This window comes from Pelodiscus sinensis, chromosome 1, assembly GCF_049634645.1.
Source record: "Pelodiscus sinensis isolate JC-2024 chromosome 1, ASM4963464v1, whole genome shotgun sequence".
Classification (NCBI taxonomy): Eukaryota; Metazoa; Chordata; order Testudines; family Trionychidae; genus Pelodiscus; species Pelodiscus sinensis.
This window is the reverse complement of record NC_134711.1, coordinates 150,325,549-150,341,933: the sequence shown is the minus strand read 5'-3', so window position 1 is coordinate 150,341,933 and position 16,385 is coordinate 150,325,549. Positions and strand designations below refer to the sequence as shown.

The 16,385-nt window shown below is 44.0% G+C and overlaps 1 protein-coding gene across 5 annotated transcripts in view; it reads right to left on the bottom strand.

Moving 5' to 3' along the window:
* Positions 1–16,385, bottom strand: part of DCBLD2 (discoidin, CUB and LCCL domain containing 2) — an 80,986-nt gene that overhangs the window by 21,239 nt on the left and 43,362 nt on the right. For all 5 annotated transcript variants that reach the window (XM_075914478.1, XM_075914424.1, XM_075914595.1 and 2 more), the window contains 3 exons: positions 13,467–13,507; positions 11,843–12,058; positions 5,645–5,769 (listed from right to left, as the gene is read on the bottom strand). In XM_075914478.1, coding sequence (XP_075770593.1) covers positions 5,645–5,769; positions 11,843–12,058; positions 13,467–13,507 — 382 coding nt within the window. The remainder of the gene's footprint in view (positions 1–5,644; positions 5,770–11,842; positions 12,059–13,466; positions 13,508–16,385) is intronic.

The window sequence follows — 16,385 nt, the reverse complement described above, 5'->3', positions numbered from 1 at the left end:
GTTCCCAAAACTGACCACAATACTGTAACTGAGGCCTACTCAGTGCAGAATAGGGCAAAAGAATGACTTCTTGTGTCTTGCTCACAGCACTCCTGTTAATGCATCCCATAATCATGTTTGCTTTTTTTGCAACAGTGTCACACTGTTGACTCATATTTAGCTTGTTGTCCACTATGACCCCTAGATCCCTTTCTGCAGTGCTCCTTCCTAGACAGTCACTTCCCATTCTGTATGTGTGAAACGGATTATTTCTTCCTAAGTGGAGTACTTTGCATTTGTCCTTATTAAACTTCATCCTATTTACCTCAGACCGCTTCTCCAGTTTGTCCAGATCATTTTCAATTATGATCCTATCCTCCAAAGCACTTGCAACACCTCCCAACTTGGTATTATCTGCAAACTTAATGAGAGTACTCTCTATGTCACCATCTAAATTGTTGATTAAGATATTAAACAGAACCTGTCCCAAAACAGACCTCTGTGGAACCCTAGTTGTTATGCCCTTCCAGCATGACTGTGAACCATTAATAACTACTCTAAGAATAGTTATCCAGACAGTTATGCACCCACCTTATAGTGGACCCATCTAAGTTGTATTTGCCTAGTTTACTGATAAGATCATGAGAGACCCTATCAAATGCCTTACTAAAGTCTACGTATACCATATCCACCGCTTCTCCCTTATCCACAAGACTTGTTATCCTATCAGGGTTCGTTTGGCATGATTTGTTCTTTACAAATCCATGCTGGCTCTTACCTATCACCTTATTTTCTTTCAGATGTTTGCAGATGAATTACAGTAAACTTCCGATAATCCGGCACCTTTAGGACCCAGGGGGTGCCGGATTATCAAATATGCCGGACTATCAGAAGGGGGGGCTATGAGGGGTCTGGAGTGGGGTGGGAAGGGATGCCACCCCAGAGCCCTCAGAGCCTCCCATTATGATAGTCCGGTGCTGCCCCAGGCGTCCCTGATTCAGCCGTTGCTCGTCAAGTTTCAGCAGCAGCTGAATCGGGGATGCCTGCAATAGAGCAGCTGGGGTGCTGCCGGGTTGGTCCCGCAGCACTGAGGGGCGGCGCTACGAGACCAACCCCGCAGCACCCCAGCTGCTCTGCCCCAGGCATCCGGATTCAGCCTGCTGGTGAAACTGACGCTGCTGGTCAGTTTCAGCAGCGGCTGAATCCTGATGCCTGGGGCAAAGCAGCTGGGGTGCTGCCGGGTTGGTCCCGTAGCGCCGCCCCTTGGCGCTGTGGGACCAACCTGGCAGCACCCCAGCTGCTCTGCCCCAGAGGTCCCCAAGTCAGCTGCTGCTGAAACAGATCAGCGGCTCATTCCAGGAAGCCCGGGGCAGAGCAGCTGTGCCCCAGGCTTCCTGGAATCAGCCGCTGATCTGTTTCAGCAGTGGCTGAATCGGGGACCCCTGGGGCAGAGCAGCTGGGGTCCTGCCGGGTTGGTTCCGCAGCGCCGTCCTTTGGCGCTGTGGGACCAACTCGGCAGCACTCCAGCTGCTCTGCCCCAGGGGTCCCCAAGAGCAGCTGGGGTGCTGCCGGGTTGGTCCCGCAGCCCCGAGGGGCAGCGCTACGAGACCAACCTGGCAGCACCCCACCTGCTCTGCTCCCGGCTTCCCCGATTCAGCTGCTGGTCAGTTTCAGCAGCAGCTGAATGGGGGAAGCCTGTCCGGCTGCCCCAGCACTTCCGGGTTCCTGATGGTGCCGGACCATCAAGAGTCCCGGAGCATTGGATGCCGGACTAATGGAGTTTTACTGTATTTAATTACCTGCTTCATTATCTTTCCTGGCACAGAAGTTAAACTGACTGGCCTGTAATTTCCTGGGTTGTTTTTATTTCCCTATTTATAGATGGGCACTATATTTGCCTTTTTCCAGTCTTCTGGAATCTTTCCTGATTTCCATGATTCTTCAAAGATGATAGCCAAAGGCTCAGATACTTCCTCTATCAGCTCCTTGAGTATTCTAGGATGCATTTCATCAGGCCCTGGTGACTTGAAGATATCTAACTTTTCTAAGTAATTTTTAACTTGTTCTTTTTTTATTTTAATGTCTAAACCAACCCCCTTCCCACTAGCATTAACTCCATTAGGCATCCCTTCATTAAACTTCCTGGTGAAGACCAAAACAAAGAAGTCATTAAGCACTTTAATAATGTCCCTTTGAAAAACTGTCAACTCTCTTCAGATGTTTTTTTACTCTTAGTCTTGCTTCCCATGGAACCTTACCTACCAGCTCTGAGTTTACTAAAATCTGCCTTCACGAAATCCATTGTCTCCATTTTGCTGTTCTTCCTTCCACCATTCCTTAGAATCATCAGCTCTATGATGTCATGATGACTTTCACCCAAGCTGCCTTCCACTTCCAAATTTTCAACCAGTTCCTTCCTATTTGTTAAAATGAAATCTAGAACAGCTCCCTCCCTCCCCCAATAGCTTTCTAAACCTTCTGAAATAAAAAAAATTGTCTCCAATGCAGCCCAAGAACTATAGGATAATTTGTGTCCTGCTATGTTAGTTTCCCAACATATGTCTGGATAGTTGAAGTATCCCATCACCACCAAAAATCCTGCACTTTTGATGATTTTGTGAGTTGTTTAAAAAAAGCCTCATCCACCTCTTCTGCCTGGGTAGGTGGTCTGTAGTAGACCCCTAGCATGACATCACCCCTGTTTTTTACCCCTTTAACCGAACCCAGAGACTCTCAACAAGTCTATCTCCTACGTTCATCTCCACCTCAGTCCAAATGTATACATTTTTAATATACATGGCACCCCCCCCCCCCCCCACTTATCCTTCCTGAGTAAGCTGTACCCTTCTATGCCAATATTCCAATTGTGTATATTATCCCATCAGGTCTCCGTGAAACCAACTATGTCATAATTTAAAAAACAACAAATAGACTAGTAGCACCTTAAAGACTAACAAAATATGTAAATGGTATCATGAACTTTCGTGGGTGCAACGTCCATGGCAGTGGGGCATTGTTGGCATTTGATGGCATAGATCACATTAGTGAATGTGCAGTTAAATGAGCCTCTGATTTGGTGGCTGATGTGGTTGGATCCAGTAATGAAATTGCTTGTGTAGATGTGTAGGCAGAGTTGGCACTGGGATGATTATGATTATGATGGAGGGGTGTTGCGTGGTGTCATGATCATGAGGGTTAGCCAGCAGCCTGGGGACTAAGGGGTTAACATACCTAACCCAGGTAGAGTTGGCCAAGAGGAATGAAGGTAGGAATTTCAAACTAGAACAAAGGAATGTTTGGTTTCTCCCTCCTTTGTTCTGGGCAGTTGTCTCTCCAGCTACTGAGGGAGTCAAACAGAATGTCTCCCTCTAAGAATAGACTCTTCAGTCTTCTGTAAGTAGGGTAAAGTTTAGATAAATCTTTTAGGTTTTATTGTTTTATGGTTTAGGAAGTGGGATCTGATGTTTATGCATTTAAAATGGGTTTTGCTCTCCTTTGTAACTAAGCTCCCCCCTCCATGAGTTATTACTTTGTGACTCTACCATCTAGTCATTATGCTTGCAACAGGAATATTGTGTTGATAATAAAAGTTCTCTCTCTTTTCATTGTATTAACCTGGTATTGGTTAATTTTTGTGTCCTGGTTTGTACTTAGGGGTAAGATTTCCCAAGCGATCCCTCCCCTGATTTTCTTATCATTAGTTGGGTGGTGGCAGCGAAGTTTTTATCCCCAAAATCTAGGTTAAGATTTTGGGGGGAAGCTTTTATCAAAGCCTGGAAAGATACAGTTTTGGGGTACTTTTGAGGGCCATGAGTGGGGAAGGAGCCATGACATGTGGTCATAATCATCCAGGAACCCACCCCTGCAATCAGCTCCATGTACATTGGCCAAACTGGACAGTCCCTACAGGAAAGAATTAATGGACACAAATCAGATATCCAAAAAAGCAATACACAAAAACCTGTTGGAGAACACTTTAATCTACCTGGACAATCATTAATGGATCTCCAAGTCACCGTTTTGTTTCAGGCCAATTCCGTCAGCCAAATACACAGAGAAGGATTAGAACAACTTCATTTACAAGTTTAATTCTTATGCAAATGGTACGAACAAGGACATCGGCTGGCTCGCACACTATCTTCCACATCTTATGACTTAACCTACCAACCAAACAACGGAGGTGCTAATTGTTCTTAGCAGCCTGTTGCAACTATTTGAACCATTTACTCACAGTCTCTCTATTTTTTTCTCCTTTTTCCCCCTCTTTTTTTCTCCCCCCAATTTATTCTTGGATCTGGACTTCTAATACTCCTGTCATCTGAAGAAATGGGTTGCGCCCATGAAAGCTTATACCACCATCTACATGTTTTGTTAGACTAGTAGCACCTTAAAGACTATTTGTTGTTTTTTAAGCTTTTCCCTCTGAAACTTGTCATAATTGTGTTCATTTATTAGCACTTCAGGTTCTTCCTACTTATTACCCATATTTCCTGCATTTGTATACAGGCATTTAAGATACTGATTTGATTTTGCCTCCCAGTTCTGCCTTGTCCATCCTTTATCTCTGCTATTATAGCCCAGGCACCTTCCTATTTCTGACCCATCTCCCAGGTCTCCCTTTTTTTCCACTTACCTGTGAGCTTTGCTCACCTGCCCCCGTCAAACCTAGTTTAAAGCTCTTCTCACTAGGTTAGCCAGTCTGCATCCAAATACAGCCTTCCCCTTCTTGGAAAAGTGAACCCCATTCCTGCTTAGCAGTCCTTCTTGGAATAGCATCCTGTGCTCAAGGAAGCCAAATCCCTCCTGGCAACACCATCTACATAGCCAGGCATTCACCTCCAGAATACACCTGTCTCTGCCTGGGCCCCTACCATTGACAGGAAGGACTGAAGAGAACACCACTTGCATTCCAAATCCCTTCACCCATACTCCCGGAGCCATGTAGTCAACTCTTGATCTGCTCAATGTCATACCTTGCAGTATCATTAGTTCCCACATGGATGAGTAGCATGGGGTAGTAGTCAGAGGCTGGATAACCCTTGACACTGCCTCCGTAATATCTCGGATAGGGGCTCCTAGTAGGCAGCATACCTCCCAAGATGAAATGTCAGGGCAACAGATGGGTGCCTCCGTCCCCCTCAGAAAAGAGTCTCCGACCACCACTACCCTACATTTCCTTCTCGCAGCAGTGGCTGCAGACCTCCCAGCCTTGGGGGTATGAGGCTTCTCTTCTGCTCTAGGGGTGATTCCTTATCTCCCGCATCCATTACAGCATAACAGTTCTCCAGAATCATGGTGGGAGGGTTGGGTACAGGGGTGGCCAGCTTTCCATGTCCCCCTTGAACCATCTCCTCCTCCACCAGTGGTGTACCATGGACTTTTGTAGTTGGACAGCTTCCTCAGCTTCAGCATGAATACTCTCCAGGAATTCCTCATCAATTTGGATAATAGTATATTTTCCACATCTCAGGAGTGATTATATTTGTGAGAGTTCAGATTTAATTTTGCTTATATGCTATTCTTGGCCCAAGGATCAACACTAATTTACCAAGCTGTGAAGAAAAGTCACTTGATGATTTTCTTCATTATGCCTAGTCATATATATACACACAGTATACACAGACTCATTATGACTGTCTCTTTAGACAGTCTATTCTAATTTTACCTTATCCTGATCAACACCAGGTTCTCTGTATACTGTCCATTTCTGTGCATCATCACTGTATAGAATTCGGTAGGCAGAGATGTAATAGTAGTACTCAGCTATGGTGGATCCAGTAGTTATAATACCTGTAAATATAAAGGTTTCCATTTATAGGTCTGCTTGGAAAAATGTTTACATCAATGTTTTCATGCACTGCTTTAGAATACAAAGCATGTACCCAGGATACGGCAACTTTAGGTAGAGGAATCAAGCATATGTTCTCTTCTGCATCAGTTAATATTTGAAATATTTTCCTTTTAAACATTTGTGACTGTGTTCTTATAATTATTTTAACTTACTATTCTAAAACGTCCTTAACTTTTTTTTCTTTGCATTTCTTTGTAGGGAGTAAGTCTGCTGCATTTTGGCCTTGTATTCTGGATTTACAAAGACAAACTAAAGCCACTCTGGTTTTGAATTCACAGACTATCTATATATAAAGCAGTACTGAGACACCACAAGTTTTCTTAAGCATGTACTTACAAGTATTATAATAGTCTAAGAAACATTTTTATAGAAAGCATCGATACAGACATGAAATTAAAAGAAGAGTATAAAGATCAGAGCAAAGATGGAAAGAGGAGAACAAAAGTTTGTTGTATGAAAGTTGATGTTCCAGTGAGACTGTTATCTGGGATTACAAAGATCATTCCTGAGACAGCTGTAACACTGAACTGACCAATTCAAAGAGGATAGTTTAGGATTGTCTTCTTGAAGTATAGGTGTTAAAGAACATATCTGCTCCACCTAAAACTAATTAAATTTTGACATGAGGCAGATTAACACACATGCGCGCGCGCGCACACACACACACACACACACACACACACACACACACACACACACGGAAAAGGTGAAACAACTTTGAAGAATTAATGCAGAAGAGAAAAAAGAGGAGAATGCAACCTCTCATGCAATGGTTGCCCTACACCTGCGGACTGGTGGTGCGTCGCAAATCCCATCCTGCTGGGACACAGCACATTGCCAGGCCATGCCCCCAACTTTTAATTAGTCCCACCCACAGGGGTTCCCCATAAGGGGATTCCCTTCCCACCCACTTCCCCATGCATCAGCAGGGTGAATGGGGCAGCTGGCAGCCAGGTGTGCCACAGCTGGAGCTGGGGCAGCCTCACTGTGGTCCCAATTCCAGCTCTGACAGCTGCTATGCAGCCTGCCTGGTGGGGCTGCGTGGAGAGCAGCTGCGGTGCTGGGGAGGGGGAGACGACGGGAGGGAGCCAGGGCCTGCTGTGTGGTTGGGGGGAGCCAGGGTTTTCTCCAGCTGCAGAGGCCAAGGCTGCCCAGTGGGCGGCTGCTCTGGCGGCCAGAGCTGAATAACAGAGGTGTCAGGGTTGGAGTGTATGAGGGGCCTGGGGCACGTATTTTGGAGAACCTGTAACATTTTCTGTAAATAATGACTATGCAAATAAAATGTTGCTGGTCTGCTGAAAGTTTGTGAATGGGTTTGCCGGTCCCCGGTATAAAAAAAAAGATTGGGAACCACTGATGTAAAGGACATCCTCAGACCCTGACCAAGACCAACTGTTTCATAGTTATCAGTCCCTTCATGTAACAGTTGCCACCTGCTTGTTCCAAACTCCATTCCTGTTCAGTATGCAGTAGAACTGCAAAACATCAGTGAATTAACAGCTATGTAGCAGTAGCTGACACAAACATCCCACTCATTGAGGCTTCAATCCAGGAAAGCAATAAGCACTTGCTTAACTTTATGACTAATAGCCCATTTGACTATTCATAAAAGTTGAGCTTACACATATCTGCTGTGCTGGATCACAACCCAAATATCTTAGTAACAATATGGAGGAAATTACAAAGTAGGGGAAAAAAACCCAGAAAGCAGATTTAAAATAAGCATTGCTACTTCCGCCATCTATATTGTTAAAATTAAATATTTTTGAAGCACACAGATTAAGTGAATGAAACATGAATGCTGAAAGAGTACATGCATGGATATTAGTAACATGCACACAACATAGAAGAACGAAAAATGGCTACTTTCTCCTTTTGTTGTCACATACCCCATTTTAGTAAAGTGAAAAGTATATATTTGCTATAAAGTCTGTCCAAAGTCTCTCCTAAACAATGTGAACACATGCTGTACAACAATGGTAAGAGTGTGGGGAATGAGACAGTAGAAAAAGGAACATGAAATATTATGCACTCAAAACCACACAGTCATAAATGAGATTACAATCTGAGGATATTATACTTTTGTAATTCATGGACCTTACAGCTCTATTCATCACATGGCTGCCTATGGACTGAAGACAATCTAAGCCCTGCATATATTCAACTAGCATTAGAGTTGGAAGATCTCTCATAGTTTGTTCTCTATTAGTGACTAGGAAAACTGAGAAGAGATCAGATGTAATGAGAGGCTGCTTGCACACAAATGTAGCATTTATACTGAAGTGTATCTTCCTTATATCTGTAGTTATTGTAAATTACATCTGTTTTCTTTAAGATCACACATAGCCAAGGCAGGCTTTCACATCTCCTGACAAGAAATGACAACTCAGGGAAAAATCCCAAGAAAAAATGCAGTTTGAAATGCAAATTAGCAATGTTAGATATCGTGTAATTGAACAGTCATGTAACCACATCAAACCTTAGTGGTTACACGACTATTGGATAGTTCCTGGGGCAAGACAATCAGGAGTGTGGCATGAGCGAGGGGGGCAGGCAGCACCACGGAGCTGGTGCTGGGAGGGAACCAGCTTTTAAGCCAGCTCCCCCCAGTACTGGCTCCTGTCTGACCCCCCTCACTGCCTCGAAGGCAGGTCCGCAGAGCTGGCGCATGTAGGGAGCTGGCTATCACAGGCAGCAGTGCAGAGGTGGGGGGAGGAGGCAGATCAGCTGCTCGTGGAGAGCCTGCTTAAAGTCACCTCACAGGCAACAGCTCCCGCTCTCCCGCCCCACCACTGCCTCGGATACAGTGACAGTGGAGGGGACATGGGTGTAGTTGACAAGATTAACTAATGTAGTAAACTACACGTTGACATCCCTAATGCAAATGTGTCTCAAAACATGAGATACAGTACAAACTACTCTTGAGGGAAGTCTGTGCTACTACGCATGCACAATATTCATAACCCTTCAGATTTCTTTGTTTCCCTGCAGAAAAATCCCTTTCCAATGGGAAAGCAAAAGGAAGCTGCAAGGGCGGTCACACACATCTCCACAGCAATGTGGGTGCATCATTTCAGGTGCCTGGAACGGTGTGGTTTATCACTACCAGTGGAGTAAGGACGGTTGTAAGATAGGGATGGTGGCTCCTACCCTGGAATGGGCTCAGCTGCTAAACCTGGCTGGGCTGCACAAGGGCAGGACTTCCTCTTCCTCAGCAAGGAATGTCCATGACTGGGTCAGATTCACCCCCAGAAACCTTCCCAGGCTGCAGGAACCTCCTCACTCTCACCCCCCCCCCCCCCCCCAGCTTCCTGTCCCCATTACCTGTCAGTCAGGGGTCATTGTACAGGAAGCAGCTTCCCCTGCACCCAGAACCCATATATCTAAATTACCCTACTCCACCCTCCCCTTCACTCAGCTCCCCTCACTGATCCCCTCATATCTGGAGCCCCACTGCAGCCAAACCCCTGCTGCCAAGCTGCAACACCCTGCACCTGGACTCCCTCCACCTAAAACCCCCTCACTTCAACACTCACCTCACTGATGCACACAAGTCCACACCTGGGCCATCAGAAAGCCCCCCACACCAACCAGCTGCACCCAGACACCCATTTCTGCAGCACCCAGATCTCCTGCTGAACTACCCAAACTGCCCCACATAGAATCCTCTCATTCCACATCTGAATCTCCCTTCCCCTCTCCCCCCCACACACTAAACTCCACCAAACTTGGCTCCTGCTAAGCTGAGCTCACTTGCCCACACCTGGCTTAGAAGGACAGGGTCCCCAGGATGTTTCTAAGCCATTCCCAGCCCTTTCGCTGTGTCAGGATCATGTGCAGCCTCACCGCCATATCTGGGGCTGCTGGGTGATCTCCCACCTCTGTGCAACCAATGGCCTGTTCTCCCCACTGCCATGCTGGACTTTCCACATTTATTTATTGAAAAATAAAATGTACAGAATTTTAAAATATTATGCACAGAATTCGTAATTTTTTGGTGCAGAATTCCCTCAGGACTTATTACATATTACTCCTAAGTACTTAATTGGAGACGACGAACCTTTTAAGTGTTGTGTTTCCATACAAGAAGTGAGGGGTAGTGATGGATCCTATAAATATGAGTATAAAGTAACATTTATATCAAAGATCCCCAACTCCACAGACAAAATACACCTGGATTTAATAGGCTTATTTCAGTCTTATAAAAAAACCTTCAACAAGATGTCACGGTAGTTATAAAATGATGGAGAAAAACTGTCCTCTCTTGCCACAGCAGACAGAAGAACAGGCAATGGGTTCCAACAATAACACAGCACATTTAGATTAAATCTCAGGAGAAACTTTGGAACTGTAAGAACAGTAAGACAATAGAATCTTCTTAACTGGAGGTTTTCAAAAAGAGACTGGATAACCAGTTTTCTTGACTGGGTTAGCCAGAGCAAATCCTGCTTCTTGACTGGGGGATCAGAGTAGAGGACCCTTTGCTGTCCCTTGTAATCTCATGGTTCTATGATTCTATGTCTTCTATTTTGTATGCAAGATGAAATAGGCACAAGAGTGGCGGTGAATAGGATCAGAGTTAATGCTGTTTAACTATTCACTGTCTTTTTTCTTTTTTTAAATCATGGCATCAATTTTGAATTTCCAGATTAAATGTACCAGTTATCTTGCCACCCAAACTCAACTTTGTGACAAAAGGTCTTTAAAAGACAGAAAACTACAACACTAACAAAGGAATTCCTTTAAGGAGATCATATGCATATATTTAATGCCAACTTGGTTAATTTGGTAGGTCAATAAAAGTGAATTTATCATCTGAAGTAATCAAATAAGGTAACTCTGGTCTACAACACTGATATGGGTTCAAAGGTATGAAACACTAATAAACTGATAATAAAAAGTCACCATGACACAAATGTGACCGAAAATGTTTGAAGAACATAACTATTTCTATAGTTTCATGACATACACAACCTTTTAAAGTGGCATTTGGCAAGGCTCTCATTTCATACATCCTTATACGCTAAGTACAACAATCAGGAAAAATTGACAACAGGCCACATGGAATAATGGAAAATTAAACAGTTGTTGGGAGAGCAAAGGACAATGTTCAATGTAGTGATTTTCCTGGGTTGTTTTTTGGGGTTTTTTTGGTTCTGTTTACATATTTTTAATATAATGAGGGATGAGTGACAACAGCTAGAGTTCAGGTTAATAGGAAATGGAAAGGTGAAAATAGTGAGTTTTGAAGTGGGAGAAGAATATCACTTTATGCACAGGAAAAGGAAAGAGATGATGAAATGAGAAGTGAATGTACAGGGCTTTCAACGTGATTAAGAAAGCATCAGACCAACACAAGGCATGAGTCTTGGAATCCATCATTCTTCAAATTAAGAATGATCTTAAGTAGAAGTATAACCCTGCAATTTTTGTTAATGTCAAGGGGAAAAGAAATCTCAGGAAGGTTAGTTGATATAAAATCTAACTACATAATCAGAAAAGAGGACTAGTAACAAGATCTAAAAGTGATATCTGTTAGTCTTCATTCTTTTCCACAAACAAGGAGGAAAATTAAGATGTAGATAGCACTAAAACGAAAAGATTGAAGCCAACGATCAAAAAAAGTTAAGTATTACATAAAACTGTAATTTTTTCTTTGGGTGATCCACTTCAAAGAATGCATACTGCTACATTACAAAGAATTAATTCAGAATTGACATATATATAAGAAAGCCAGGAAAGCCTTTTTCATCCAAAAGAACAATCACCAGAAACAGTTACACAAAACTTGTTGAGTGGCTCTTATGCGAAACCATCCGCTAAGCTGTCCATCTCTAATTCTAGAATTTCTTGGATAGAGTAAGTAGGGACCATGGAAATATTGTTCTGATCGTAGTCAGAAGCCAATTGAAATTCATTTATAACCCCCAGATTAAAACTCCATCAGTTATGAACCTACCCATTCCCTACATTTCCAAATATTCTTTTAAAAGCCACCTTAGATCTGCTTACCTGTTATTTTCTTTTCTTTATTCAGGTCTATTTGTAACCACTGATATCCATCAGTGGCAAAAGCAGCCCAAGGAGGTCCAACCCTTTTCAATCTGGCTCTTTCAGGGGTCCAGATGTTTACCAGGCCTGTTTGGTCAGGCCACTCTAGACTTGATGATGCAGTAATTTGAGAATCAGGGATTACTCCAGATTCCATTCCCAGTGTCCCATAGCAACCTGAACAATATAAGAAATGATTAAAATACAAAATCGAAAGTTACTCAACCAAATTTTCTTGCTCTGAATTCTTCCTTTTAAATTAAAGTTATATTGTGTAATAAAATGATTTTTCAAATCTGGTATTTAATTGTATACCATGGTAAACTATCTACTTCAGTGTCTAAAAATTCACAAAGTTAATTCAAACTGGAAAACTGTAAATAAAGGGTAAGGATAAAAAGCAACACACAGTTACAGAAGAGTTGTCAAGTAGGCTACTGAGCAACATTAATCTGATATTAATTTCTTCATTAATGGAGTTACATAGTGGGTAAACAACACATCAATGAAATTTACAAAGGAAATTAAATTAGGAAGGGTTACAAACATCAATAGGGACAAAAATAATGAAAAGTGAAATTCAATGTGGAAAACAACAGCTAATGTATCTTGGAGAAAATCATCTGGAAAATATATTGGAAGGAAGGGAAAAACATGAAAAGCAGCAATGCTCTAAAAGGTGCAACACTGATTATGCTGAACAGCAAATAAATATGAATTTTCATATTCACCAATAAAAAGGATCAAAGAAGTTTGTGGTTTTATGTGCAGGAGTATTCATATTACCACTGCAAGGGTGTGACAGTTTCTTGCTAAGGCTCAGGCAAGAAAACATCTGGATTGAAATGTTACATTCAGTTGGGGGAGAGGGGAGAAGAGGTGTTGTCTCAATACCAGAAAGTTAAGAAAGAAGAATATAAATTAAGAGGCTTGAAGGTTATATTTTTTAACAAACTCAGTTAACACTCAGCAATAGGTAATACATTTGCTGTAAAAACTAAGTAAAATAGAATAGAATGTAAAAAAATTACTAAAAATATAAAATGAGCAAATGCTGACCTTTCCACTTTTCAGCATACTTATATTTACATTCTTATATTTTAAACTACATTAAGAGACCAACAAAAAGGTAGAAGAACTTCTTTCTATGTAGCCGCACAAAAAACCTTGAGTACTAGCATACGGGGAAAGATTCAAAGGACAAATAATTATAACTAGGCTAAACAATAACTTTGGGGGCTGGAGACAATACATTTTCAAATGTTTCAAATCTAGAAATGGAGAGGTTAAATTTAAGAATGAGGAAGTGGAAATAGGACTCAGAGCAATTGAATTAAAGGGTTTCATTTAATCAAATTGTCAATACCAAGCATACTAAGCCTTTATCCGTATATTCAAAGCCCTTAAACTCTGATTCACTCTCACAACAATCCAGTGAAAACTCATAAATACATAAGAGGTATTTAATTAACTCAGTTAAAAAAAGTCTTCGTTGCAAGCACAACAGCTCTATTTAAAAAAAACACCACACTTTTCCCACTCCGTAAGTTTATATAAAAATTAATATGAGAGTGATAATGCTTACCACTAGTCTTAAATGTGAAGAGACTTGAAGATAATTGTCCTCTGCAGGAAACAGAAGAAAGCTATTTTTGTGACTGTCAATGAAACATTTAAGGCAAATTGTTCTCACATTTATTTTTTCCCTACTACTGCATCACACCAGGAACCTATTCATACCCAAATATTTTTTCTTATTGAAGTAGCCCTGCTAACACCACTGTGTACTCTGTTTCAGCACTCCAGTCCAAAACCTGGCCTACAAGGTAGCATCTACAGGCAGTCCCCGAGTTACGTGGATCCGACTTATGTCAGATCCGCAATTATGAACGGGGCTTTTCTCGCCCAGGAGGACGCGAGCAGCAGGACGCCCAGATGCGCCGCGGTCCCGCCGCCTGCGTCCTCCCGGGCGAGAAAAACTGCTCCGCGCCCCCCCAGCAGACCAGGGAGACGGGGAGCAAAGCCGCGGAGCACGTGGGCAGCGGGACAACCCAGACGCGCCGCGGCTGTCCCAGCAGTGGGACAGTCGCGGCACGTCTGGGCTGTCCCGCTGCCCGCATGCTCCGCTGCTTTGCTCCGCGTCTCCCTGGTCTGCTGGGGGGGGTCTCCCCCCAGCAGACCAGGGAGACGGGGAGCAAAGCCTCGGAGCACGCGGGCAGCGGGACAGCCGCAGCGCGTCTGGGCTGTCCCGCTGCCCACGTGCTCCGTGGCTTTGCTCCGCGTCTCCCTGGTCTGCTGGAGGGAGGCCCGCCTCCCCGCCCCCCCCCCCCCCCAGCAGACCAGGGAGACGTGGAGCAAAGCCGCGGAGGATGCGGGCGGGACCGCGGCGCGTCTCGGCGGTCCCGCCACCTGCATCTCCCTGGTCTCCGGGGGGGGGGGGGGGGGGGCGCAGCTAGTGTGCCCCCTTCCCCCAGCAGACCAGGCTTTTCTCGCCGACGACGCCTGCGGTAGAGCAGCTGGGGCGCTGCCGAGTTTGTCCCGCAGCGCCACTCCTCGGCGCTACTGGACCAACCCGGCAGCACCCCAGCTGCTTTGCCCCAGGCGTCCCCAAGTCAGCCGCTGCTGAAACTGACCAGCGGCTGACTACAGGAAGCCCGAGGCAGAGTTGCTCTGCCCCGGCTTCCTGGAATCAGCCGCTGATCAGTTTCAGCAGCGGCTGACTTGGGAACACCTGGGGTAGAGCAGCTGGGGTGCTGCCAGGTTGGTCCCCGCAGCGCTGAGATGTGGCGCTGCGGGGACCTACCCAGCAGCGCCTTAGCTGCTCTGTCCCAGGCGTCCAAATTCAGCCGCTGTTGAAACTGATCAGCGGCTGATTCCAGGAAGCCCAGGGCAGAGCAACTCTGCCTCGGGCTTCCTGTAGTCAGCCGCTGGTCACTTTCAGTAGCGGCTGAATCTGGACGCCAGTTCCAACTTACATACAAATTCAACTTAAGAACAAACCTACAGTCCCTATCTTGTACGTAACCCGGGGACTGCCTGTTCTCTAAAAGATTTCAAATGTCAAATAAAAGTTTTTAAAAAGTGTAGCTATTGATAGATCTAAAAGAAAAGCCACTTAAAAACATTTGGCTATTTAAATGATGAAGCTGAACAAGAAAATACTACCCCCAATCAAACCTCTCTCATTTACAGGGATTTTTGAAGAACAGAGACTCTAAAACAAGAGTACCACCACTTTACTCTGAATTCCTTCTCCCAATGTCCAGGCACAACTATACTTGAAACATCAACAGATCAAACTGAATCTAAGCTCTGTTCTACAGGTTCTGATATTTCAAAGAGCAGTGCAGCACTGATGCTGCAAAATTAAACAAATACTAACAGCCCAGTTCAGTTTTTGATCTTCTGACAATATATAAACCTTTAATCCTCAGAAAGTCCCAGAGACTCTGTAACATGGTATGTTGGTTCTTCAGAAGAAAACATGGCTATGAATACCTTAAAAAATAAATTTAATTGCTCATTCAGAACATGTCTAAACTTAACTTTTTCTAAATATTTCCCATTGCAACCCACACTAGTGCAGCTCCACTATTATTAGCAATGTTGGGATCCCTAGAGTAGAAGACACACTGGCACTTCCTCCATGCCAATTAGATGTGCTCTGAACAAGTTTTCAGGATACAGTATTAAAGATGCCAGGTGTGGCCAACAGCCTTTCTACATTAGTGCTCCCAACACAGCTGTCATCAATGGGGCTGAAGAAGGGTAAGCAATGGCAGAAAATGTTCAGAAATTTTTCCAAATGTAGATGGGGGTAGGGTCTCAAAACAGACAATTTATCTAAACATACACCATGAATTTCAGGTTTGCCTGAGCAGTCAGCCTTGAAAAACAGGTTTCAGTTAAAACAAAAAGAGCAATCACCTGCTCTTTCCTCAATGTATCAGTCAGCCACAGGGCATGCTATAAGTTTAGCTTTTCAGATTCAAACAGAAGTTTTACGCTGAAATGGGTAAGATTGTGTTTAAATCCTTCCCTGGCCATTTATTTTTTTTAAAGGGAAGAGGAAAAAAATAAAAGTTACCCCACTGTAAGAAAACTGAAGTAAGAATGACAAAAATGATATAGTTTTATTATACAGGCAGTCCCCGGGTTACGTACAAGATAGGGACTGTAGGTTTGTTCTTAAGTTGAATCTGTATGTAAGTCGGAACTGGCGTCCAGATTCAGCCACTGCAGAAACTGACCGCCAGTTCTGACTTACATACAGATTCAACTTAAGAACCCCAGGCGTCCCCAAGTCAGCTGCTGCTGAAACTGAGGAGCGCTGATTCCAGGAAGCCTGGGGCAGAGCAACTCTGCCTCGGGCTTCCTGTAGTCAGCGCTGGTCAGTTTCAGCAGCGGCTGACTTGGGGACGCCTGGGGCAGAGCAGCTGGGGTGCTGCTGGGTTGCTCCAGTAGCACCCCTCGGCGCTACTGGACCAACCCAGCAGCACCCTAG